The 27,673-nt window shown below is 48.2% G+C and overlaps 2 protein-coding genes and 1 long non-coding RNA gene across 5 annotated transcripts in view; 2 read left to right on the top strand and 1 right to left on the bottom strand.

The window, feature by feature from the left end:
• The window catches only part of LOC116957347 (uncharacterized), an 82,119-nt gene extending 57,737 nt beyond the window's left edge, over nucleotides 1-24,382 (top strand). For both annotated transcript variants that reach the window (XM_076055702.1, XM_076055701.1), the window contains 4 exons: nucleotides 158-265; nucleotides 1,832-1,990; nucleotides 5,026-5,136; nucleotides 19,949-24,382. In XM_076055702.1, the coding sequence (XP_075911817.1) occupies nucleotides 158-265; nucleotides 1,832-1,990; nucleotides 5,026-5,136; nucleotides 19,949-20,727 (1,157 nt within the window). In that variant the 3' untranslated portion in view covers nucleotides 20,728-24,382. The remainder of the gene's footprint in view (nucleotides 1-157; nucleotides 266-1,831; nucleotides 1,991-5,025; nucleotides 5,137-19,948) is intronic.
• The window catches only part of LOC116957306 (uncharacterized), a 205,970-nt gene that overhangs the window by 126,199 nt on the left and 52,098 nt on the right, over nucleotides 1-27,673 (top strand). The gene's annotated exons all lie outside the window — the stretch shown is intronic.
• LOC142906929 (uncharacterized) overlaps nucleotides 1-27,673 on the bottom strand; it is a 42,941-nt gene that overhangs the window by 10,095 nt on the left and 5,173 nt on the right. The window contains exons 2-3 of one of the 2 annotated variants that reach the window (XR_012930567.1): nucleotides 26,042-26,385; nucleotides 16,783-18,223 (exon numbers count right to left, since the gene is read on the bottom strand). This is a non-coding gene — a long non-coding RNA (uncharacterized LOC142906929). Of the gene's footprint in view, nucleotides 1-16,782; nucleotides 18,224-26,041; nucleotides 26,386-27,673 lie in introns of those variants that run through there. The other variant, XR_012930566.1, reaches the window with a different exon arrangement.

The following is a 27,673-nucleotide window of genomic DNA, read 5'->3' as shown; positions in this document are numbered from 1 at the left end:
CACACACCCTCTAATCAATTATCCCTTCACCACGTGTCTTCTCTAGCTACACCACCCTCTCATTCATTATCCCTTCACCACGTGTCTTCTTTTGCTACAGTACCCTCTCTGTCTCTCTCACTTGCTGATGCGAGCGTGGTTTGTTTTGTTGTTGCAGTCACTGCAAAGATCTGCTACTACGGGAGTGCCGGACTGGGAATCACCGAAGAATATAAGTTCTGCGCGGCAGGCGAAGACTCCTGCTTAACCACCACCCTAACGCAGGGTAACGGTTTGGCCTGGGAAGATGATTTGGACGACCATTGTCATACGTGTCAAACCATACGGTTTACACGTATTCTTGTACAGGGAAATTTAGTTTTCAGGACCATATGCCCCACAGCCATTTCAAAGTGGGCAAAACATAGTTTTTGTCTGTGTTTCTGCCTTGTGATGGGACTGTAGGATAATATTTATAAGGACATGGGGTGACCAATAAGGTCTGAATTGGTCTGTAATAAGGTAGGCACTGATAAGGGGTTGGCATGTATGCTTTGCATACCAATCTTGCTTCCTAACCCCTTGCCAGCTCCGGTCCCTAACCCCTATGCTTCACCAGTGCCCCCTTCAGACAAGTATTGCGGGTTTCTAAACAATGACAACATAAGGGAGGGGGTAGGAGGCACTGCAGCTGGTGAGGGGATGTTGAAGATTAGTCATGGATACAGTCACATTTTCCCATGTGATTTGTAGATTTAATTCCTTAATGTATTGAGTTCCATTTTAACGTAAAAAAATATTTAAGGACTGTGTCTTGGTGTGGTCTGAGGCAGATTTTGCTGTTAACTGCCCCATTTCCGAAGCTTAAGAATTTATTATGCAATTTGAACTTATATACTAAATTTATTTATTTAAAAGGTGCTACGGTGGTGAGATGTTACATTTCTCACCTGGTATGCAGGATGTCGTTTGTTTGATCCTGACGCCTGCTGTATATTTGAAGTTTGCATGTTCTCCTCGCAGTCACTTGGATTTTTTTCTCCAGGTCCTCCGGTTTTTTCCTCCACATTTAGAAACATGCATTGAGATAATTTAAATAATTTCACTGCTACAAATGTCCGAATGATGGGCCACTTTATTGAGCTATCATTTGTGAAAGCCAGGTTACGTCTGAAAAATTACTTAATACCTCAATGGGCTTTACCTGGCAGCATGGGCATTGCTTAGTTTCATTTCTATATGTCCGGGTGATTTGTTTACTTTTATTGTACTTTGCGCGATTATTGTGTTTTTTATTGTTCGTTTTTGTAACACTCTTATCCCGTGTCTGTACTGGACATCTATGAAGAAGAACTTTATATCTCATTGGATTCCTCCTGGAGTGTAAATATATATTCTGATAAAAGGGGGAGTCAATGTGGAGAGAGAACTAAACGAAACTTTTTAAATAATTTGCACGTGATAATCCACTTTGTTCAGCTCTCATTTGTAATGGCCAGGTCGCTTATGTAAAAAAAGCTACGTAGCTATGAGCCTTACCTGCTCAATTAAACATCGTTGAGTTTAGTATTTGGCTGCTATACATTTCCACGTGATTATCGGGAACTTCATTAGCTGCTATAATTTGTGATGGCCAGGTGGCTTGTCTGAATAATAGCTACATAGCTCAGTGGGGCCTTAACACCTAGTAAATAAAATAAAAATGTTTCTAGTTTAGTGGGACCAATTCTCCAGATTAAGTGACTTTGACATGCTCTGGGCAGGGGTGGTTACGTGGGGGGGACAATAAAACTCGGTCCCGGTCACTACAACGTTGATCTAAACAGTTTGCGATCGCCTCCTTGTTTTGCAGGTGGCAAAACATTCCAAGCCAGGGGATGCGGCATCAAAGCGGAGTGTGAGACGTCTGAATACAAGACGCAGATAAAGCAATTCATCACCGGCATCGCCTCGTCGTTCGACGGCACCGTGAACAATTACACCTGCTGCCAGACCGATCTCTGCAACGGCGGTAGTGGATTGCAATTGACGGACAGATTGTTTTACCCACCTCCGTCTTATTTCTGTAATGTGGTGTATGCCTGTGTGTGTACGTTGAACTTCATGTCGCACCGTGCTAATCGGAGGTGTGTGGGAAAGGACGATGAACTTAAAACAAGCAATTAGAAAATAAATGTGTTTTGAAATAGTATAGTGGGGTAATGTGTAGTGTCATCATCATAGGCGATCCCTCGCAATCGAGGATGAGTGTCTTCCATAGAAAAGTTTAATTATCTTTGGGTCTTAAAATACCTCAAGGGTGGTGGATGGAACTGGATAAGTAATTTCGGCTACAGTATGCTGTTTCCGCCATTCCCGCTTTTCCTCTTCGTGTTTCCACCGTTGAGTTTCAGTATGTTTGGAACCTTGAAATAGACTGTCTGTGTGTCTCCAGCTGAGGTGATACTGGGCAAGAGTCTCCTATGAGTTGGTGTCGATAGTGCACTTCTTCATGTTGGCCTTCAGAACATCCTTGAAGTGCTTTATCTGCCCTCCTCTTGAATGCACACCCCGAAATAAGCTGGAGTTGGGCAAGACGTCGAATGATCGTGCCCTCAATTCTCGTGGTGTTTGTTTGCAAGAAGACGCTGGCGTTTGTGAGTCCGTCTTCTCACTTGATTTGAAGGATCTTCTGCAGGCAGCCTTGATAGGACTTCTCCAGTGCTTTAAGATGTCTCCTATATTTTATCCACGTCTCAGTTCTGTACAGAAAGGTAGAGATTACGATTGCTTGGTAAACCATGATCTTGGTTTTGGACCTAATGTCAAATTTCTCAAACACCCTTTTCCTCATCCGACTGAAAGCAGCACAGACACATTTCAGAGGATTTTGGATTTATTTACCAACATCAGCATTCCATTAAAAAAGGTATGGGAAATACTGATTTTCCAGTCTCACCATGGATGTAAATTGTTGGAAGTGGGGACTGCTCATTGATAACTGATTGATGAAGGACCTTCGTCCTTAAAACATTAAGCGTCAGTCCCATTTTCTCATGTGCCTTAGTAAAGTTTTGATTGCCTGAAGATCCACCTCCATGTGGGCACACACGACAGCATCGTCAGCATGCTGGAGTTCAACAACTACTGCTGTCGGGATGGTCTTAGATTTAGATCGAAGTCGGTTGATGTTGAACAGCTTAACATCAATTTGTTAGTTTGTCTCCACTCCTGCTCGAAGCTTACCAGTAGTTAGCTGTAGCATCGTAGTGAGGAATATTGAGAAGAGTGTTAGGGCGATGGCGCAGCCTTGTTTGACTCCAGTCTTAACTTCAAAGTGGTGTGAGATGGATCCATTACTAAGAATCACTGCTCGCATACCATCATGCAGCAGGCGAATGGTGACAAATTTCGGTGGACATCCTTACTTTTCAAGGATCTCCACAGTGTTTCCTCGGTTGACAGAATCAAAGGCTTTCGTGAGGTCAAAGAAGTCCATGTAGAGAGGTTTGTGTTGTTCCTGACATTTTTCCTGCAGTTTATGGGCATCGAAAATCATGCCAGTTGTGCTTCCCCATGGCCTGAACTCACATTGGGATTCTGGGGGGGAGTTGATCAGTAAGTGGCAGAAGACGGTTCAGGAAAGTTCTTGCAATGATCTTTCCTGCAGTGGACAGCAAGGCGATTCCCCTGTAATTTCCACAATCGGTTGTATGTCCTTTCATAAAGATTTTCACAATCATGGCATCTCTGAGGTCATTCGGGATGTCCTCGTATTTCCAAATTTTCAACGTGAGCGCTTGGAGCAGTAAATCGAGCTCCTCTCCTTTTCTGAAGATTTCAGCAGGAATTCCATCAGCTCCCAGGTGCCCTATTGCTCTTCATCTGCTTGATGGCTTTCCTCACTTTATCAAGGGTTGAGGGGTTCCAAGCTCATTTCTGATTGGATGTTGTGGAATGGAGCGGAAAACACTATCATCGACAAACGAGTCTCGATTGAGCTTATTTTCAAAATTCTCCTTTCAGCGGGTGTTGAGTTCCCTCTCCTTGATCAGATCTCCTCCATTCTTAGGCCTCAGTGGGGGGTTGGTCCCTGAGTGCTCGGACCATTGGCGGTTCTGGTGGCACTGAAAAATCCACGCATATTATAGATGTCGGCAAGATGTTGGATCTCCTTCACTTTGTCTTCCCACCATCAGTGTAGTGTACAGAAGTGTAGAATGTACATTTAACTTTTTTTAGCACCGTACGTAGACAACCGTGCTAATTGGAGATGCGGGGGAAGGACAACAAACTAAACACAAAAAGCAGTTCTAAAGAAGTGAGTTTGTCAGTCGAGATTATTTAAAAGTGCATATCGCCCAGTGGCATCCTAATATTAGAAGAGACCCACAAAAACCCACCGAGACCCATACTGATATGTGTGTAGGTTGAACTTTTTTCACACTGTACATAGCCAACCATGCTAATCAGAGGTGCAGTTTTGAGGCTATGGTGCATTGATGAGTCTATTGGCAGTGAGTATATGGGTAGTGTTGAGCCTATGGGTAGTGTTTTTTTTTTTGCCTGATGACTACTGATGCTTGTGTTGCATTCAAAACGTCGTGATTTGTTTAATTTTATTTCTACCTACGTGACTTTACCGAACGAACCAAATAATATAGTCTATGGGTATTGTTGAGTCTATGGGAAGTGTTAGTCTATGGATAGGGTCGTGTTAGTCTATGGGTATTGTTGAGTCTATGGGAAGTGTTAGTCTATGGGTAGAGTAGTATTGAGTCGATGGGTAGTGTTATCTATGGTATGAATGTTGAACTTCTTTCACACCACCGTGCGTCGCCGACCGCACTAATCGGAAGTGCAGGGGAAGGACAACAAATTTAATTCTGCATGTGTTGTGTTTCTTTCGCACCGTGCGCAGCCAACCACTACGAATGACGCTATATAAGATGAAAGTATTCATTATCATAATCATTATTATTATTCTCTGGGTCTGATCTGTATCGATGCTGTTGAATGTCGCAAGTTCCCATGAGCTCACCCCCCCCCACCCCCCTTGCCATGCAGTGGTCAATGGTCGTACCTGTCGCTTCGGAAGCAGCGGGTTGGGAGTTCCTGAAGTGGACAAGGCCTGTGCACCAGAGGAAGACTCGTGTGTGACCGCTGTGCTATCGCAGGGTAAGTTTGTTCTGGTAAAAATCATAACTTTTTATGCATATGTAGTGAGTTCAACTGAGTCGCAGACATACTCTTTGGAGGCAACACATTTATTAACACCAACACACACGGGGTTAACTGCCCCTTAACAGAATAACAACCTATGGTGGTGACCACCAGGTTAACTACACTAATTTACACCGTAACTAGCTACAACGGACCGGACCACAGCTTGGGTCCCGGTCCACGTGTTGGAGACTCTTGTAGAACGTAGAATTCTTCAGGATGAACAACAGCAGCCGGTCTCGCTGAGGGAACCCGGCTTATATCCTAACGGGTCGCGTCTGTCTCCGCGGTTGGCCACGACCACCTTCCAGAATCCTCGAGCAGGATCTCGACCCTGACACGTGACCACCCCTAACCCCCACCTGTTGGACGTAGAACATAGACGAAGTTTTCTTCTGGATGAATAACAGCGCCGGTCCCTCTGTGGGGAGCCGGCTTATATCCTCTGCCGTGTGGCCGGCCCCGCCCCTGACCACACCACCTTCCAGAACACTCTAGGAGGATCTCGACCCAGAGCACGTGACCACCCCGAGCCCCCACCTGGGGCCCTTTGTAGACTTAAACGTTCACATGTCCTCTCGGGTCAACCAAAGTGCCATGGCCTATAATAACCCCGTTCCTATGGCCGGCACTTCCACCCTATCCTGCAGGGCTGGGACTGCACGCCAAGCGTGATGCCATCCAGCGCTATCACTCAGTGCTAACCGAGCCCCTCTTGGGCCAGTATTACACCCACACCATTGTGGTATCTGCGATGTTATCACACCGCACTCCGTGCCTCTCTAGGGCTGGCATTACCCAGTGGCATCCCGTGATGTCACTACACATATAATCTAATTATATTTATTGAGCACCCTTTACTCCCACTACTCTATGAGACGTCTGGTAAAAGCGTGCACAACATTATCTGGCACGTGTCGTGAAGGGGTACTGCATAGATCTGCATTGGCTTCCGGTTGCCGAACGAACATACAGCATTAGAAGGTCGCACTGATCACACACACACACAGTTTTCAATTGCCACAAATGACCCAAATACCTTGCTGATTTCATCAAGGAACAATAAACCATCGTCACGCGAACTCCGCTCATCCTTGCAGCAGCAGTGACATTCGGCTGCTGGCCATTGAACTCGGACGGTGGTCACCATCGCGCATCGCTTTCAGATGCTATAGACACTACACCACTATAAAGCACACTATACACTATACTACTATACACTACACGATGCATTATACTACTATACACTACTATACACTACACCATAAATTATACTACTATTTACTAGAGGCCGACCGAAACTGAATTTCTGGTTTCGGCCAAAACCGAAACCAGACCGAAAGTTAAAATTTGACTTTCGACCAAGACCGAAACAGAAAGGTATATAACCGACGTTACGGAACACAAGATTTATAAAATAAGAGCTCTACTACCCGGCTTCGCCCGGGAGTTGGATTCACCACGGCCGGCCGCATTTGTCTCCCCAGTGGCGATGTTGACACACGACACCACTTACTCGTTTGAGGCTGAGTCGACGTAGGGGAGGCCCAGGGAATCGAACTCGGTCCGCCGGGTTCGTAGCGCAGCGCGCAAACCGCTACGCAGTCGCTGCCCCCCCCCCCCCCCCCAGGTGCGTGACATCATTTATTGACGGCCCCAGACCATTGGTTGCGCTGTCACCTCGCTCGCAAGCTGCTGCTGCTGCTGCTGACGTGTGTACGTGTGTGTACGTGTGTGTATGTGTGTGTGTATGTGTGTACGTGTGTAAGTGTGTGTGTACGTGTGTGTGTACGTGTGTACGTGTGTATATGTATGTGTGTACGTGTGTGTGTGTACGTGTGTGTAAGGATTATTCAACATCGCCTTGCCAGGCACGCTGAGGAGAGGCTTGCGGAGCCCCAATGCGGTTTCAGGAAAGGGCGGTCCTGCACAGATGCCATATTTTCTGTCCGTCTGCTACAGCAGAGGTGTAGGGAATTCCAACAAGACCTACATCTCTGCTTTATTGACCTGGTCAAGGCCTATGATACCATCAGTAGGCTTGGGCTCTGGGTTGTTCTTCGTACTTTTGGAGTCCCTGACCCTCTGCTCACGATCATTAAGGACCTTCATGATGGTGAGCGGGCCCGGGTAAAACTACGTGGCCGGGAGTCAGAGCCATTCCCTGTACAGCTTGGGGTGCGACAGGGATGTCCTCTTGCTCCCACATTATTTAACATCTATTTTGACCACGTAGTTCGTGAAGCCTTCAATAGCTGTACCGGGGGAATCTCCATTTGGTACAGATATAATGGGAGGCTGATCGATGCCCGGGTGCGGTCAAGGGATGGCTCCCTATTGCTCAACCACGTTATGTATGCCAATGATTTGGTAATAGCTGCTCATTCAGAGGATTAGTTGGAGACGCTGCTGCTGAGACTGGAGCGTGCCACTAAGAGATGGGGCCTTACCATCAGCCCCACCAAAACTAAGTACCTGCCTGGGTATTTTGTCCCATCGGACACTCCACCCCACAACTCCCAATCGGTGATGGGGCAGTTGTGGAGAGAGTGGAGAGTTTCCCATACCTGGGCAGTGTGCTTATGACCGGCTCCAGTTTAACAGCAGAGGTCTCACTCCAAATCAGTCGAGCGGCAATATCTTTTCATCGGTTGCGTAACGCTGTGTGGAAGCTACCTGGTGTGTCACTCCGCACTAAGCTTTAGGTCATCTCGGCCACGGTCATTCCCTCCCTTCTCTATGCTTGCGAAACGTGGACCCCCTAAATGGAACATCTTCGCCGGTTAGAAACATTTAGGCTAGCCTGCCTACGATCTATTCTGGGTTTAACCAGGCTGGATTGTGTGAGGAGCTCACAAATCTTTGAAAGATCTGGTCAAGGTCCCATCGGTGAGCTACTCCAGCAGGCAAGGCTGCGTTAGCTGGGTCACGTAGCCCGCATGCCCAGCCACCGCATGCCGAAAGAGCTTTTGTTCGGCCGGATCGAGGGGGCTAGACGGGCGCGGTACGGGCTAGAGAAGAGATGGAGTGATGTGGTACAAAAGGACGTGGAGCTGAGTGGACTTGCCGATGACTGGTACCAGCGGTGTCAAGATCGGCCTCTGTGGAGGAGGCTCGTGAAGGGCGCTACTGGCCAGTTGGAGGCAGTCGCCCTCCAACAAAAACGGAGGGCGGAGGAGCGACGCTCACAACAACGAGCGGAGCGCTGGGTGGCTAAAGCACACACAGCAGGTTGGCACAGTAGGGGGCACAGGTGGTGCATCGGCCAGTCATCTCAGTAAGTCGACCCGTGGCACCTGGGTCTGCCTCGTGACCTCCTGCCAGCGGGCGTTCGACACTTCACGTGGCCTCAAGGTGCACATTGCCTGGCACAAGCGTCGTGGTGACGTCACCGCCACTTAGTGGCGAATGGCGGTTGTTGTTGTTCATGTGTGTACGTCTATGTGTGTGTGTACGTGTGTACGTGTGTGTGTGGACGTGTGTATGTGTGTACGTGTGTGTGTATGTACGTGTGTACGTGTGTGTATGTATGTGTGTGTGTATGTGTGTACGTGTGGGGAGCGATAGTGTAGCGGTTAGCGCGCTGCGCTATGAATCTGGCGACCCGGGTTCGATTCCCGCTCACGGCCAACACCAGTGACGATTATCTGAACCGGTCCCGGGGCTCCCCTAGGTCGACTCAGCCTCAAATGAGTACCTGGTGCAGTGTGTAAACATTGCCACTAGGGAGACAAAGGCGGTCGGGCGTGGTGCTGGCCACCCACCCCCTCGTGTACCGTTCCGGCCTTCATAGGTGCTCGCTAACAGCACTTGCCCCTACAGTCTGTTAAGGCTATATGGGGGATCTTTGTGTACGTGTGTACGTGTATGTGTGTGTGTACGTGTGTACGTATGTGTGTGTACTTGTGTACGTACGATTATCTTAACCGGTCCCGGGCCTCCCATAGGTCGACTCAGCCTCAAATCAGTACCTGGTGCGGTGTGTAAACATTGCTACTAGGGAGACAAAGGCGGTCGGGCGTGGTGCTGGCCACCCACCCCCTCATGTACCGTTACCGGCCTTCATAGGTGCTCGCTAACAGCACTTGCCCCTACAGTCTGTTAAGGCTATATGGGGGATCTTTGGATCTTTTGTGTCCGTGTGTACATGTGTGTACGTGTGTGTATGTGTGTACGTGTGTGTATGTGTGTACTGTCATCGGCTACAGAATCCCACGTCAGAGAATGTGGAGGCTTACCGCAGCCTTCGCTCGGAGGTTCGGAGAGCCGTGAGGCGCTGCAAGGATGGGTGGTGGTCGCGGGTTGCTGAGGAGATGGAGTCTGCCTCAGTGGCCCGTGATCACAAATCTCTATTTAATTCCATCAAAAAAGTAACCTGCAGCGCCACACCTATTACCATCATTAGGGGAAAAAAGGGTGATCCAATCTCCGACCCCCAGGAACAGGTTTGCAGATTTGCTGAGCATTTCTGTGAGGTCCTGGGGGAGGGAAAATCCCTCAGCCAGGAAAACATCGTGGCACAAAGTGAGGATGACCCTGCTGAGGCTGCGGTGCCTCAAATATTGGAAGAAGTCACCCCCTGTGAGTGGCTGGCTGAGGTGCCATCTGCTGAGGAAGTACTGAAGGCGATCCGGAGTCTGAGACCAACAAAGGCAGCGGGCAGAGATGATCTCCCAAGTGAAATGCTGAGGGAGAGTGGCGTTTGTGCACAGACTGCCCTATATGACATTATAACAACAGTCTGGACCACTGGACGGGTTCCGCAGGATTGGAAGGATGCCCTGGTGGTCCCCCTTTTTAAGAAGGGGGACCGCACATACTGTAACAACTACAGGGGCATCTCACTCCTCAGTGTGCCGGGAAAGGTCCTGGCAAGGATTATTCAGCATCGCCTAGCCAGGCACGCTGAGGAGAGGCTTGCGGAGCCCCAATGCGGTTTCAGGAAAGGGCGGTCCTGCACAGATGCCATATTTTCTGTCCGTCTGCAACAGCAGAGGTGTAGGGAATTCCAACAAGACCTACATCTCTGCTTTATTGACCTGGTCAAGGCCTATGATACCATCAGTAGGCCTGGGCTCTGGGTCGTTCTTCGTGCTTTTGGAGTACCTGACCCTCTGCTCACAATCATTAAGGACCTTCATGATGGTGAGCGGGCCCGGGTAAAACTACGTGGCCGGGAGTCAGAGCCATTCCCTGTACACCTTGGGGTGCGACAGGGATGTCCTCTGCCTCCCACATTATTTAACATCTATTTTGACCACGTAGTTCGTGAAGCCTTCAATAGCTGTACCGGGGGAATCTCCATATGGTACAGATATAATGGGAGGCTAATCGATGCCCGGGTGCGGTCAAGGGATGGCTCCCTATTGCTCAACCACGTTATGTATGCTGATGATTTGGTAATAGCTCCTCAGTCAGAGGAGGAGTTGGAGATGCTGCTGCTGAGACTGGAGCGTGCCACTAAGAGGTGGGGCCTTACCATCAGGCCCACCAAAACTAAGCACCTGCCTGGGTATTTTGTACCATCGGACACTCCACCCCCACAACTCCCAATCGGTGATGGGGCAGTTGTGGAGAGAGTGGAGAGTTTCCCATACCTGGGCAGTGTGCTTATGACTGGCTCCAGTTTAACAGCAGAGGTCTCACTCCGAATCAGTCGAGCGGCAATATCTTTTCATCGGTTGCGTAACGCTGTGTGGAAGCTACCTGGTCTGTCGCTCCGCACTAAGCTTCAGGTCTTCTCGGCCACGGTCATTCCCTCCCTTCTCTACGCTTGCGATACGTGGACCCCCCTAATGGAACATCTTCACCGGTTAGAAACATTTAGGCTGGCCTGTCTACGATCCATCCTGGGTTTAACCAGACTGGATTGTGTGAGCTCACAAATCCTTGAAAGATCTGGGCAAGGTCCCATCGGTGAGCTCCTCTGGCGGGCAAGGCTGCGATGGCTGGGTCATGTAGCCCGCATGCCCAGCCTCCGCATGCCGAAACAGCTTTTGTTCGGCCGGATTGAGGGGGCTAAGCGGGCGCGGCACGGGCTAGAGAAGACATGGAGTGATGTGGTACAGGAGGACGTGGAGCTGAGTGGACTTGCCGATGACTGGTACCAGCGGTGTCAAGATCGGCCTCTGTCGAGGAGGCTCGTGAAGGATGCTACTGGGCAGTTGGAGGTAGTCGCCCTTCAACAACAACGGAGGGCGGAGGAGCGACGCTCAGAACAACGAGCGGAGTGCCGGGTGGCTAAAGCACAGCAGGTTGGCACAGTAGGGGGCACAGGTGGTGCATCAGCCAGTCATCTCAGTCAGTCGACCCGTGGCACCTGGGTCTGCCCCATGACCTCCTGCCAGCGGGCGTTCGACACTTCACGTGGCCTCAGGGTGCACATAGCCTGGCACAAGCGTCGTGGTGACGTCACCGCCACTTAGTGGCGAATGGCGGTTGTTGTTGTTGTGTGTACGTTTGTGTGTGTACGTGTGTGTGTGTACGTGTGTGTGTGTATGTGTGTACGTGTGTGTGTATGTATGTGTGTACGTGTGCGTGTGTACGTGTGTGCACGTGTGTACGTGTTTGTGTGTATGTGTGTATGTACGTGTGTACGTGTGTGTGTATGTACGTGTATGTGTACGTGTGTGTGTGTGTGTGTATGCAGCCTATCGCATAGGATTGCCTCGCGCCGACTGACTGGCTGATAGACTTAGCACTAGCGTTATATTCTAAAAATGATCTTCGGTTGACGACCGAAAGTCAATATCAGTTTCGGCCGAAACCGAAACCAGACCGAAAGTAAAACATTTACTTTCGGTCGAAACCGAAAGTATGCCGAAAGTGGCCATTTGCCAACTTTCTGCGCCGAAACCGAATTTCGGTCGGCATCTACTATACACTACACACTACTATACACTAAACTTTTGCCTAGCCATCGAACAAAGACAGTCAAACACATCATCGCACGGCGCTTTCAGATGCGCTTCTGCGGCCGTATGGAGAGCTCTTCTGATATTAGGAAGCCACTGGGAGCTGTACACTTTCAGATAATCATCTCGATCGACAAGCTCATTTCTTTAGAACTGCTTGTTGTTTTGCTTAGTTTGTCCTTCCCCCTCAACTCCAAATAGCGCGGTTGGCTACGTACATACATACTAAACTATAAGCAATTTTTATTTTACCAGGTAAGGCCCCTTGAGCTATGCGGAAGCGAGCTGGCTTTCACAAATGATAGCAGCTTAATGAAGTGGCTGATATCACGTGAAAATGTATAGCAACAGTCAAATACTCTAAACGTGTGGAGATGTTGATTCTAAATGTGAAGGCGAAAAACGGAGGACCTGGAGAAAAATCCACATGACCACGGGGAGAGAGACAAGCAGACTCCAAATATACAGCAGGCATCACGGTCGGGATTGAACTCATGCCCCACTATATACCAGGCGAGGGGTTAATAATCTAGCAACAATGGAACCAGTTTTGTATGTTATCTCAAGGCGCTTGCAAATGCTGACATAGAGTGGAATAATGCAGTTGGCAGAAGAGGCGTGCTACAAGGGTATTGAGCAACGAGTGACAGGAGTGATAGAGGGGGTATTTGGGAATCACGCCAAGGGGTTACAGGGAAAGGTCAGGAAGGAGTGGAGGGGGGCGTGGTGGAGGGGAAAGAGGCAGGGGAATTGGTGACGATGGAGAGGTGATGAGACTTTAAGAGAGGGAACGGAAAGAGCTTAAGGAGAGGGGAGACTGCTGAATATACAGGGGCAGTGTTGAGTCTGTGGGTGGCAGTATTGAGTCTATTGGATTATTGCTGAGTCTACGGATGGCAGTGTTGAGTCTATGGGTGGCAGTGTTGAGTCTATGAGTGGCAGTATAGAGTCTATGGGTGGAAGTATTGAGTCGATGGGTGGAAGTGCTGAGTCTATGGGTGGAAGTGTTGAGTCGATCGTGCAATGTTGAGTCTACGGTGCAGTGTAGAGTAATAAATGTCCATTGTTAGTGTACTGTTCCCCTTTTAACGTTCTTTGGTCTGACACTTGTGTAGAGACACTGGTGTAGAGACACTGGGTAGTGAGACTAGGCCAATCACTATCAAAAAGACAATGCGTGTAACATTATTATCAGAGCATGATTGTTGGCATGTTAACCAGAAGTACTGTGTGTGGTTAATGCAGACTTGATCCCTTGCAAAATGTATCATCTATTTAGTGTTTGAACAACTTAACAGAGCTCATGTTTTATTATTGCCAGACAGGGTAAAACCTATTCCTATACTTTGATACTGGCAAAAAGGTATCCCATGATGAAGCTGCTCACCCCGAGCTATGAATGCTCTGATACGTGGCATTATCCTTGTACTGTTCGCCTTTTGGCGTTATTCTCTGGTCTAACACTGATAGTGAGACACTGGTAGTGAGACTGGTAGTGAGACACTGGGTAGTGAGACACTGGTAATAAGACACTGGGTAGTGAGACACTGGGTAGTGAGACACTGGTAGCGAGACACTGGGTAGTGAGACACTGGGTAGCGAGACACTGGTAGTAAGACACTGGTAGTAAGACACTGGTAGTGAGACACTGGGTAGTGAGACACTGGTTAGTAAGACACTGGTAGTGAGACACTGGTAGTACTGGGTGGAGAGACACTGGTAATGAGACACTGGGTAGTGAGACACTGGGTAGTGACACACTGGGTAGCGAGACACTGGGTAGTGAGACACTGGTAGCGAGACACTGGGTAGTAAGACACTGGTAGTGAGACACTGGTAGTGAGACACTGGGTAGTGAAACACTCGTAGAGAGACACTGGGTAGTGAGACACTGGGTAGTGAGACACTGGTGGTGAGACACTGGTGGTGAGACACTGCTAATGAGACACTGGGTAGTGAGACACTGGTAGTAAGACACTGGGTAGTAAGACACTGGGTAGTGAGACACTGGTGATGAGACACTGCTAGTGAGACACTGGGTAGTGAGACACTGGGTAGTGAGACACTGGTAGTGAGACACTGGGTAGTGAAACACTCGTAAAGAGACACTGGGTAGTGAGACACTGGGTAGTGAGACACTGGTGGTGAGACACTGGTGGTGAGACACTGCTAATGAGACACTGGGTAGTGAGACACTGGTAGTAAGACACTGGGTAGTAAGACACTGGGTAGTGAGACACTGGTGATGAGACACTGCTAGTGAGACACTGGGTAGTGAGACACTGGGTAGTGAGACACTGCAAGTGAGACACTGGGCAGTGAGACACTGGGTAGTAAGACACTGCAAGTGAGACACTGGGTAGTAAGACACTGGGTAGTGAGACACTGCAAGTGAGACACTGGGTAGTGAGACACTGGGTAGTGAGACACTGCTAGAGAGACACTGGGTAGCGAGACACTGGGTAATGAGACACTGGTAGCGAGACACTGGGTAGTAAGACACTGGTAGTGAGACACTGGTAGTGAGACACTGGTAGTGAGACACGGGGTAGTGAGACACTGGTAGTGAGACACTGGGTAGTGAAACACTGGTAGAGAGACACTGGGTAGTGAGACACTGGGTAGTGAGACACTGGTGGTGAGACACTGGTGGTGAGACACTGCTAATGAGACACTGGGTAGTGAGACACTGGTAGTAAGACACTGGTAGTGAGACACGGGGTAGTGAGACACTGGTAGTGAGACACTGGGTAGTGAAACACTGGTAGAGAGACACTGGGTAGTGAGACACTGGGTAGTGAGACACTGCAAGTGAGACACTGGGTAGTGAGACACTGGGTAGTGAGACACTGCAAGTGAGACACTGGGTAGTGAGACACTGGGTAGTGAGACACTGCAAGTGAGACACTGGGTAGTGAGACACTGGGTAGTGAGACACTGCTAGTGAGACACTGGGTAGTGAGACACTGGGTAGTGAGACACTGCTAGTGAGACACTGGGTAGTGAGACACTGCTAGTGAGACACTGGTAGTGAGACACTGGGTAGTGAGACACTGCTAGTGAGACACTGGGTAGTAAGACACTGGGTAGTAAGATACTGGTAGTGAGACACTGGGTAGTGAGACACTGGTGGTGAGACACTGCTAATGAGACACTGGGTAGTGAGACACTGCTAGTGAGACACTGGGTGGTGAGACACTGGGTAGTAAGACACTGGGTAGTGAGACACTGGGTAGTGAGACACTGGGTGGTGAAACACTGGTAGTGAGACACTGGTAGTGAGACACTGGGTAGCGAGACACTGGGTAGTGAGACACTGGGTAGCGAGACACTGGGTAGTGAGACACTGGGTAGCGAGGCACTGGGTAGTAAGACTCTGGTAGTGAGACGCTGCAAGTGAGACACTGGGTATTGTGACACTGCTAGTGAGACACTGGGTAGTGAGACACTGCTAGTGAGACATTGGGTAGTAAGACACTGGGGTGTGAGACAATGCTAGTGAGACACTGCTAGTGAGACACTGGGTAGTGAAATACTGGTAGTGAGACACTGGGTAGTAAGACACTGCTAGTGAGACACTGGGTAGTAAGACACTGGGTAGTAAGACACTGGTAGTGAGACACTGGGTTGTGAGACACTGGTGGTGAGACACTGCTAATGAGACACTGGGTAGTGAGACACTGCTAGTGAGACACTGGGTGGTGAGACACTGGGTAGTAAGACACTGGGTAGCGAGACACTGGGTAGTGAGACACTGGGTAGCGAGACACTGGGTAGTGAGACACTGGGTAGCGAGACACTGGGTAGTAAGACACTGGTAGTGAGACACTGCCAGTGAGACTAGGCCATACAGAAGGCTGCTGTCTCTGGTGTAGGCCAATCAATGTCAAAGACAATTACATTACACTATGTGACACAATTTTTGTCCCTGGGTAGTAAGTGTTCTTTTTAAATTGCTCATGCCTAAAAAGTATACAAAATGGTTATTGTTCCCCACAAAGTTTGCTTTTGAAATGTTCCTATTTTCAATGAGAAAACAGGCGATAATGTGTCTTTTCGTTCACGTAAAGTAAAAAAAACAACAGCATTTAAATAAAAATGAACATGTATTCATACTAAAATTGTGTCTTTTCGTTCACATAAAGTAAAAAAACAACACCATATAAATCAAAATGAACATGTATTCATACTAAAGTAATCAAAAAAAATACTACAAAATATTTAGAAGTGAGTAGTTTTTGAGATTTACGATTATACTTTAAAACACTTTGACAAATCAGCCCCCAAATGTAGTCTCCCATCATGTTCTCGTTATAATGTCCTTGATAGCGGCTTTCAAAGTCCAGTATATCCTGGTGGAAGCGCTCGCCTTGCTCCTCCGAATATGCTTCCATGTTGTCTTTGAATGTATCAAGATGAGCATCAAGGATATGGACTTTGAGGGAAATCCTACAGCCCATCAATATATAAACACCCAGGTCTGTCATTCTGTCATTGTGTGACTAACGCGGCACAGATTGGTTGAAGTGCGTCACGTGACCGGGACCAAGCAGCCAACGAACGCTTGGCGGGGCTATAGAGGGGCGGGTGAAAGTCCGCATTGAACCAAATCCCCAGCAAGGCCATCTACTTAACGACGAGAGGAAATTCACACGAAATGTCGTTTTCAAGTGAAGTCTTCCAGATGTAAAATGATATAAGCTTTTAATGAAGAAATAAAATTATCCAATTCAAAACATAATACAATTAAAAATGTTTCATTTTAAAACTTCAAAACAGAGCATCGGGTGCTTGCGTGAATGCGTCGTTCGTGCGCAATTTTTTTGTGACATTCCTGGCCGAAGGCCGTAAATGGTTGTGAGGGGCGCCACAGACGCCCCCGAACAACCCCTAGTTGTGCCATCGTTCTTCACCAGTCTCAACCACAGAGTTTTCGGCCTTGTGATTACTCAGCAAGCCAAAAAACCACTGCGATAAAGCTGTCCCAAGCCGCTTTCTCCTTACTAGTGAGCTTCTTGGGGGAATTCATTGCACTCCAGGATAGTCTTTTATCTGTGGTCCGATGAAGACAGCGGGTTTGACCTTTGCCTCAGACATCTTAGGGAAGAATTTTGAAGGCACTTGAAGGATGCCGACTCCTTATCTACAGCTCTGACAAATTGTTTCATAAGGCACAATTTGATGTGCAGTGGTGGCATCAGCACCTTCCGGGGGTCCACCTGTGGCTCCCACTTGACGTTGTGCCTCCCCACAGAGAACTCGGTCCGCTGTGGCCAGTCCCGTCTGTGGTAGTGCACCTTGGTGTCCCTACTGTCCCAATGGCAAAGATAGCAGGGAATCTTGGTAAAAACCTCCTTGAAGACCCATCAGGAATACCACCATTTTGAAGTCTCCGATGACCTCCCAGCCGTACTCATCATACTTCAAGGCATCCAGCATGGTATTGATGCTGTTGTAATCCTCTTTGAGATGCACTGAGTGAGCCAGAGGAAGAGACGGGTACTTGTTACCATCATGGAGCAGCACGGCTTTGAGGCTCCTGGATGAGCTGTCAATGAATAGGCGCCACTCATTCTAGTTGCAGGCGATTACGATTGCCTCAAACAGACTGGTCACTTTGTGGCAGAAGCAGAGCCCATGTTTACGGGTGAAGAAGCTGCAAAACGATTGGTGACGCTTCCTCTGATCTGCGACTTGCACACTTGCATACAACAAGTTTCACTGCTTGAGCTTAGACGTCAAAAGCTTGGCATTGGACTTGGTGAGACCAAGATCTCTGATCAAGTCATTGAGGTCTTTTTGGTTGGGGTAGTATGGGTTTCTCTCCTCAGCTCCACCTTTGAAATTGTCATCTGGATCTACATCTTCCTCGCTCTCTGACTTGCTGCTCTCTTCTAAAGACGGCTCCTTTCTCTCTGGAGGAGTGGGTATGGGGAGCTCATGGCAGTGTGGCACCGGGGTGATGGATGAAGGAAGTTACGGATACGTGATAGCAGGTGCATTCTTGCCAGTCCGACGTTAGGAAGGGTCCACCATGCAGAAGTAGCAGTTGCTTGAGTGGTCAGTGGGTTCCTGCCAAATTCTTGGGATAGCGAACTTCATGGCTCTCTTTTCCCCTCTGTACCATCCTACGAAATACATTTATTTCACCCATGACTAATGTGTTAGAGATTATCGCAACATTTTTCATATATGATATATATTTTTTCAATAATAACATTGAAAATTGTAAAACATTTAAAATGAAAAGCTTTTACAATTGAAAACATTTTAACAAATTTTATAACATAAAATTCTGAGCAACAATTGTCCATCTTACCTTCCAGTTTGTTTGCATTGCTCGCAGGTGAAATGAGGTGCCCAGGGTTTGCCTTTATCCCCGACAGGCATGCCGAAATATGCCTTATAGGCCTCACACATCTTAGCAGTACTTTTTCACTCTTTTCTTGATAAATTGGTCGCAGACATAGCAAAATGCGTCTGCCGGATGCTTGCAGCCTCTTGATACCATCTCACAAAAATGCAGATATGTATCCACTTAGGCAAATGGAACTAAACTGAACTGGTGGGCTTAAGGCCCCTGTATTTATACTACTATGTATATTACTGGAAAGTTCGAGAATGTTATGAGACCTCCTTTGCCAGTAACAAGATATAGTAATAGGTTTTTAGCCTTTTATCTGGCACAAAAAACTGACACCTTTATACAAGGGATCATGTTTGCAATAACCACAACACAAGCAGTCAAAATGCAAACAAAAAGGTCTCATAATGTAAATGCTTACTCCGAGCTCTCAATACTCTGATTGTGTGCTGTTTTTGAGTTGTACGCCTTTTGGCGTCTTCTGGTCCAACACCAGTGGAGACTAAGCTCTAAGAAAAGCCATCTCGGGTGTGGACCAATCAAATTCAAGGACAGTACATATCATCAGAGTTGTCTTTTTTGTTTGCATTTTGACTGCTTGTGTTGTGGTTATTGCAAACATGATCCCTTGTATAAAGGTGTCAGTTTTCTGTGCCAGATAAAAGGGTAAAAACGTATTACTACTTCGAGAATGTTCTAGAAGTTACTCCAAGTTTACTCAGCACTGAACCTATCTGGAATTTCCATTGAAAATAGGTACATTTCAAAATATCACTGTCCTGGTCACAAAAGCAAAGTTTGTGGGGCATAAGCAATTAGATAATAACATTTACTACCCAGGGACAAAATACATATTTTTTTTGTTACACAGTGTTATCATAACATGTTTTGTATATATATTTTCGATTATTACAGCCTATCTACGTGACTTTACCGAAAGTCCCAAAGAATATTAATTCCTGCAGTAACGAAAGCTTCAAGTCAAGATCTTGCCTCTCTAGTTGGGTCCGTTGCCCCCCCCCCCCCCCACCGGTTGTTTTTGTTCCCTGCTCTTTATGCAATGCGCAGTTGGAATCCTCGGTTCATCATCATCATCATGTGCATGCCCCTCGGGGCGTTGCAGTCTCCACACGCCGCCACCAGGTGATTCTATCTTGCGCCAGCCGCCACGCTGAATGCAAGCCAAGGCCGCGGTGTCGAAGATCGGCCTCGACCGTGCGTGTCCACGTCAGGCCGTGGTCTGCTCCGGGAGTGACTCCAGTCCCACGCAGGGCTCTGGCGTGATATTCTCACAGGATGCCGGGCATCCCGTGAGAAGGCGGACCCCGGCATTGATGATGTGTTCGCTGAAGTGGATGTGGAGTATCCTCGGATTGAATGTGCATTATTAATATGAACTATTATTAATAATTCCTATTATTCATGGTAGCATTTATTTATTTAAATTTAATTATTTAACAGGTTTTTTTTTTTCTTTTTCCTTTTCCAGGCGGGCAGCAGTTCATGGGCAGAGGCTGCGCCACTACGGCTCAATGTGCTGCCGCCGATTTCAAGGATCAGCTGAAGGTGCAAATCAACACCCTTTTCCCCTCATTCACCGGCACTGTCGATTCGTTCACCTGCTGCCAGCAGAATCTCTGCAACAACAATGACAGCGGCGGCAGCAGTGGTGGTAGTAGTGGTGGTAGCAGTGGCGGCAGCACCGGTGGCAGCAGCGGCGGCAGCAGCGGCGGCAGCAGCGGCGGCAGCACCGGCGGCAGCAGTGGCGGCAGCAGTGGCGGCAGCAGCGGCGGCAGCAGCAGCGGTAGCAGCGGTGGCAGCAGTGGCGGCAGCAGCGGTGGCAGTAGCAGCGGTAGCAGCAGTGGCAGCAGTGGTGGCAGCAGTGGTGGCAGCAGCGGCGGCAGCAGCGGTAGCAGCGGCGGTAGCAGCGGTGGCAGCAGCGGTGGCAGCAGTGGTGGCAGCAGCGGCGGCAGCAGCGGCGGCAGCAGCGGTGGCAGCAGTGGTGGCAGCAGCGGTGGCAGCAGCGGTAGCAGCGGTGGCAGCAGTGGTGGCAGCAGCGGCGGTGGTGGCAGCAGCGGCGGCAGCAGTGGTGGCAGCAGCGGCGGCAGCAGCGGTGGCAGCAGTGGTGGCAGCAGTGGTGGGAGCAGCGGTGGCAGCAGTGGCGGCGGCAGCAGCGGCGGTGGTGGCAATGGATGCGCCGGATTGCGAGCGGCCCACTTCACGTCGGCCTTGCTCGTTGCCGCGACCGTTATCTCGTCTGCTTTTTAATGCTCTGCCTGTCGGGGCGACCGCGGCAGTTGTCCTCGGCCAGCGTGGCTGATGGCACTCCTGAAAAGGGGCACCCAAAGCTAAGCAGGTTAAAAATATATATTTCGCCCAGCTAAAATTGTGTGGGGGACTCCTCTACTTACGAATATTGCACTCACGGACTTTCAGAGATACGAACAAAGCTCTCCCCGTATGTCCAGTTGCAGCTGTTTGGAAAAGAGAGTCGTAAGTTCAACCATCTTGCACAATAGATAGCAGTGTTGGCATCTTCATCTGCAGAACGTGAAGAACCAGTGGCATCTACAACGTGAAGAACCAGTGGCATCTGTATCTCCAGAATGTGAAGACACCAGTGGCATCTTCATCTGCAGAACATGAAGAACCAGTGGCATCTTGATCTGCAGACCATGAAGAACCAGTGGCATCTACATCTGCAGAATGTGAAGAACCAGTGGCATCTACATCTGCAGAACGAGAAGAACCAGTGGCATCTACATTTGCAGAACGTGAGGAACCAGTGGCATCTAAATCTGCGGAACGTGAAGAACCAGTGGCATCTACATCTGCAGAACGTGAGGAACCAGTGGCATCTGCATCTGCAGAACATGAAGAATCAGTGGCATCTACATCTGCAGAACGTGAAGAACCAGTGGCATCTACATCTGCAGAACGTGAAGAACCAGTGGAATCTACATCTGCAGAAGGTGACGAACCAGTGGCATCTACATTTGCAGAACGTGAGGAACCAGTGGCATCTAAATCTGCAGAACGTGAAGAACCAGTGGCATCTACATCTGCAGAACGTGAAGAACCAGTGGCGTCTGCATCTGCAGAACATGAAGAACCAGTGTCATCTACATCTGCAGAACGTGAAGAACCAGTAGCATCTACATCTGTAGAACGTGAGGAACCAGTGGCATCTACATTTGCAGAACGTGAAGAACCAGTGGCATCTACATCTGCAGAAGGTGACGAACCAGTGGTATCTACATTTGCAGAACGTGAGGAACCAGTGGCATCTAAATCTGCAGAATGTGAAGAACCAGTGGCATCTACATCTGCAGAACGTGAGAAACCAGTGGCATCTGCATCTGCAGAACATGAAGAACCAGTGGCATCTACATCTGCAGAACGTGAAGAACCAGTGGCATCTACATCTGTAGAACGTGAGGAACCAGTGGCATCTGCATCTGCAGAACATGAAGAACCAGTGGCATCTACATCTGCAGAACGTGAAGAACCAGTGGCATCTACATCTGCAGAACGTGAAGAACCAGTGGCATCTACATCCTCAGAACGTGAAGAACCAGTGGCATCTACATCTGTAGAACATGAGGAACCAGTGGCATCTGCATCTGCAGAACGTGAAGAACCAGTGGCATCTACATCTGCAGAACGTGAAGAACCAGTGGCATCTACATCTGCAGAACGTGAAGAACCAGTGGCATCTACATCTGCAGAACGTGAGGAACCAGTGGCATCTAAATCTGTGGAACGTGAAGAACCAGTGGCATCTACATCTGCAGAACGTGAGGAACCAGTGTAATCTGCATCTGCAGAACATGAAGAACCAGTGGCATCTAGATCTGCAGAACGTGAAGAACCAGTGGCATCTACATCTGCAGAACGTGAAGAACCAGTGGCATCTACATTTGCAGAACGTGAAGAACCAGTGGCATCTATATCTGCAGAACGTGACGAACCAGTGGCATCTACATTTGCAGAACGTGATGAACCAGTGGCATCTAAATCGGCAGAACGTGAGGAACCAGTGGCATCTGCATCTGCAGAACATGAAGAACCAGTGGCATCTACATCTGCAGAACGTGATCAACCAGTGGCATCTACATCTGTTGAACGTGAGGAACCAGTGGCATCTGCAGAACGTGAAGAACCAGTGCCATCTACATCTGCAGAACGTAAAGAACCATGGCATCTACATCCTCGCAACGTGAAGAACCAGTGGCATCTACATCTGTAGAACGTGAGGAACCAGTGGCATCTACATCTGCAGAACGTGACGAACCAGTGGCATCTACATTTGCAGAACGTGAGGAACCAGTGGCATCTAAATCTGCGGAACGTGAAGAACCAGTGGCATCTACATCTGCAGATCGTGAGGAACCAGTGGCATCTGCATCTGCAGAACATGAAGAACCAGTGGGATCTACATCTGCAGAACATGAAGAACCAGTGGCATCTACATCTGCAGAACGTGAAGAACCAGTGGCATATACATTTGCAGAACGTGAAGAACCAGTGGCATCTACATTTGCAGAACGTGAACAACCAGTGGCATCTGCAGAACATGAAGAACCAGTGGCATCTAGATCTGCAGAACGTGAAGAACCAGTGGCATCTACATCTGTAGAACATGAGGAACCAGTGGCATCTACATCTGCAGAACGTGAAGAACCAGTGGCATCTACATTTGCAGAGCGTGAGGAACCAGTGGCATCTAAATCTGCGGAACGTGAAGAACCAGTGGCATCTACATCTACAGAACGTGAAGAACCAGTGGCATCTACATCTGCAGAACGTGAGGAACCAGTGGCATCTTCATCTGCAGTACGTGAAAAACCAGCGGCATCTACATCTGCAGAACGTGAAGAACCAGTGGCATCTACATTTGCAGAACGTGAGGAACCAGTGGCATCTACATCTGCGGAACGTGAGGAACCAGTGGCATCTACATCTGCAGAACGTGAAGAACCAGTGGCATCTACATCTGTAGAACGTGAAGAACCAGTGGCATCTACATCTGCAGAACATGAATGACTGATGGCATCTACATCTGCAGAACGCTAAGACACTGATGACATCTACATCTGCAGAACATGAAGAACTGGTGGCATTTACATATACAAACCATTCCTCATGTTTAGTGTACACGCCATACAACATGTTTGGAATCGACAGGAGTAAAGAAAGCTGTCTCTGCTGTGGACCAATCAGTTTCAAAGACAATGCATATATTCACAGTGTGTGTTTTTTGTTTGCATTTTGGCTGCAAATATTGTGGTTAATGCAGACATGATTCCTCGTAAAAAACATTTAAGTTTTGTTGCCAGAAAAAAGGGAAAAAATCCTATTCTCATTACTAGACATCTGGAACCTAAATCGTTCGTAAGTAGAGGAGTCCCTGTATGGGCGCCGCGGCCGCTAGGGGGATGCTTACTGCCTCGCCTTGTTTACAGGAGGCTCGTTAATTCGACTCCAGACCCTGATGAGCCGATGCCTGCTGGTGTATATGTGGAGTCTGTGTCTCTCTCTCTCTCTCTCGCCATGGAGATGTTATCTCCCTTGGTTGGTATACAGGCGGTCGAGATTTCCATCCCGGAACCCCGACGATGCCTGTTATGACATATTTCGAGTCTATTTCTATCCAAGTGGAGGTGTCAACTACCTCGCCTGAAATACAGGATATCATGGGTTCGATCCCGGACCCTGACGATGATTGCTGCTTTCTATTTGGAGTCGGCGTCCCTCTCTCTTACTCGCCGTGGTTTTAGTTTATAGTCACGTGGTTTTAGTTTATAGTCACGTGGTTTTAGTTTATAGACACGTGGCTTTAGTTTATAGTCACGTGGTTCTCGGTACGTGGCAACGTCCCAGTGAGTGTACGTGAGGTGATTTATAAATGTGTGAAATTATATCATACGTCAGAGTCATTATGTACATACTACACGATACACGACACTAATATACATTTCACTATGCACTACACTATACAAATACACTACTATACACTTCACTATGATACACTGCACTATACACTGCAGTATGATATACTTAAAATATACACTACACTACGATACAATACACTCATACACTACACACCACACTCTACACTACTACACACTGCACTATACGTGTGTCTCTCCTCAGTCGAGTGGATTTGACTCTTGTCTCTCCGGTTTTTCCCTCCACATGTAGAATCAACATCACCACGCGTTGAGAATATTTGGCTGATATAAATGTCGATGATTATGATGATAATCCACTTGATTGAGCTTCTATAATTTGTGACGGCCAGGTGAGGGCTTCTAAAATAGAGATACATCGTAGCTCAGTGGGGCCTCAAACCTGCCAAAATAAAAAAAATAGTTTACTTTGAATTTAGATGCACTGACTGGGCTCCCTTCTCAGTCCAGAACTCAGCTCTCTCACACGCAAAATTCTTAAGCGACTCCATTACATAATAATCAGAATAATATTTATTTATACTGCAGGAGGAGGGTTCCGATGAGCTATGAAGCTCTGTGTCAAAGATTTCCAGTAGGGGGACACGGCGGTCAGAACGTTACAACAACAACATACAAAATACTCACAAACACCGATAGGGCTGCAAAGTTAATGAAAGGTAAGCCAATCACTAATATTTTATTTTACCGGGTGTAAGGCCCCTATTGGCCTGGCCATCACAAATGATAGCAGCTCAACCATGTGGCTGACATCAACATCATCATCACGTGGACATTCATAGCAGCAGCAAAATAATCTAAACACGTATTTATACAGACTCACAGAGACCCATTAAGATACATAGACCCACAAAGACTCACAGAGACCCATAGAGACACATAGACCCACATAGACTCACAGAGACCCATAGAGACACATAGACCCACATAGACTCATAGAGACACATAGAGACACATAGACCCACAAAGACTCAAAGAGACACATAGAGACCCACACTCATCAACCAAGCGGCTGACATCATCAGCATCACGTGGACATTCATAGCAGCAGCAGCCAAATACTCTGAAGACGTGGTGATGTTGATTTTCAATGTGGAGAGGGAAAACCAGAGGACCCGAAGAAAAATCCGCACGACCACGGGGAGAGAAAGAGACACGCAGACACCAAATATACAAAAGTCCATCGTCAAGGTCCGGTATTGAACCCATGTTCTCCTGCATACAAGGCGAGGTAGTTAACATCCCCTAGCCACGATGGCTCCCACAACAGATAGACAACCCCAGCCCCGGCCAACCATAAAGTACATTCACACGTAATTACTCAACGACGATAAGGTCATCACGCAGAGACCCGTAGACTTGCAACACAGAGATGCATAGGCTCACCACACAGAGACATTTAGACTCATTACAGAGACCCATAGTTTCACCACGCAGAAACCAATAGACTCACGACGACACAGAGGAGTGACCCACATAGACTCATCACCCCCCCCCCCACCCCCCGCGGGCCAATCACAGAGTCCGCTCACATGTAGTTACTCCACGACGATACCATGGATCGGAGGGGGAAAGCCGAGCGACGGGCTGCCCCCACCGCTGCCCCATACCTCTCCCGTTTGTGACGGTGGGGGTAGTGGCGACAGCAGCGGCAGGGAGCCCCCCAGGATGAGCAGCACGGCCGCTGCCCAGCCGACAGAAATGGATGCGCCGATCTCTCGCTTCATGGCATCGGGCACCAGCAGGTTGTGGAAGTCGCGCACGACGGAGTCGGCCGTTCACGACGAGGGCACCAGCTCCACGACGCCGGCGAGGACGAGGGTCACCCCCCCGAGCCCATTGTGACGTGGGCCTTGGCCGTGACGTCATCGCCGATGCACGTGGTGCACTTGGCGCCCGCAACGCCCGCCAGGATGCCGAAGACAATGGCGGTGATGGACAGGGCCCGGGCAGCCTGCAAGATAATTATAATTTTAATTTTTAAGTTTTATTACTTTGATTTATTATCCTAGGTGGGTGTACCCGGCATTGCCCGGGAAGAATTAGTGAGTGTCGACATTAGGGGCAGGAGCAAAATTTAGGAAAGGAAATATATACAGTTTTAGACGTATTGCGTGAAATGATTTTGTAAAATGTGTTATCTGGCCATTCGGTGTTATTCTGTGCTATTGGGTATGCTATTGGGTATTGCAGCGCCTGTGGGTTTTTTCCATTGGGGGCCAAGTATGAAAAGGTTCCTGCTTGCACCAACCCTGGAGCGCGCTACGTAAAGCTGCCCAGAGAAACAGGGAGTTAGAATATTTATAAATAAAACATTTATTTTTCACTATTATAGTTGTATTATATATAATTTTATTTTTATTCACTATGAAATTTGCTTTGCTTTCTAATTATTAGTCTCCATTATTTTTTTAATTAATTATTGTTATTTTAGTATGTTTTGTTCTAATCTCCATATATATAAAAGGCTAATTTGTGAATGTGTGTCTGTTCAAAATGTTTAGCGTACTTCGCGACATGCAACAAACTTGAAATTTGCCATGAGGGTACTTTCCAGACTGTACACCATGCAAAAAATGATCAAAATACACTTCTGCTTTTTTTTTGGTGGGGGGGGAGCTCAATAATGCATTTATTTTTTGCACGGCAAGTGAGCTTTGAAGTCAAATCTGTCATGTGACCCGCGCATGTGGAAGCGTAACGCAGTGTAGTGTAGTGGTTAGCGCGCCGCGCTACAAACCTGGCGACCCGAGTTCTATTCCCGCTCACGGCCACCACCGGTGACGATTATTTGACACTGGTTCTGGGCCTCCCATAGGTGAACTCAGCCTCAAACAAGTAACTGGTGTGGTGTGTGAACATCGCCACTGAGGAGACAACAGTGGCCGGGCGTGGTGAATCCAAGTCCTGGGGCGAAGCCCGGTAGTCAAGATAATTTATATATTTAAAAATTATATATTTATACTTTCACTAGCGGTAAGTACCCGGCATTGCCCGGGCGAAAAAGGCAGACACACACATGGACTTCCACACAGACATCGACCCACACACGTAGAAACACATCGACTTAGACGCACACACACACACATATGGTTAAACCCAGGATGGATTGTTAGCAGGCCAGCCTAAATGTTTCCAACCGGCGAAGATGTACCATTAGGGGGGTGCACGTTTCGCAACTGTAGATAAGGGAGGGAACGACCATGGCTGAGAAGACGTGGAGCTTCATGTGGAGAGAGAGA

Source organism: Petromyzon marinus, chromosome 72 (genome assembly GCF_048934315.1).
Source record: "Petromyzon marinus isolate PM22_M1 ecotype Great Lakes invasive population chromosome 72, UKy_Petmar_22M1.pri1.0, whole genome shotgun sequence".
Taxonomy (NCBI): domain Eukaryota; kingdom Metazoa; phylum Chordata; class Hyperoartia; order Petromyzontiformes; family Petromyzontidae; genus Petromyzon; species Petromyzon marinus.
Note: the sequence above shows the minus strand (reverse complement) of the source record. Positions and strands in the feature narration are given on the sequence as shown.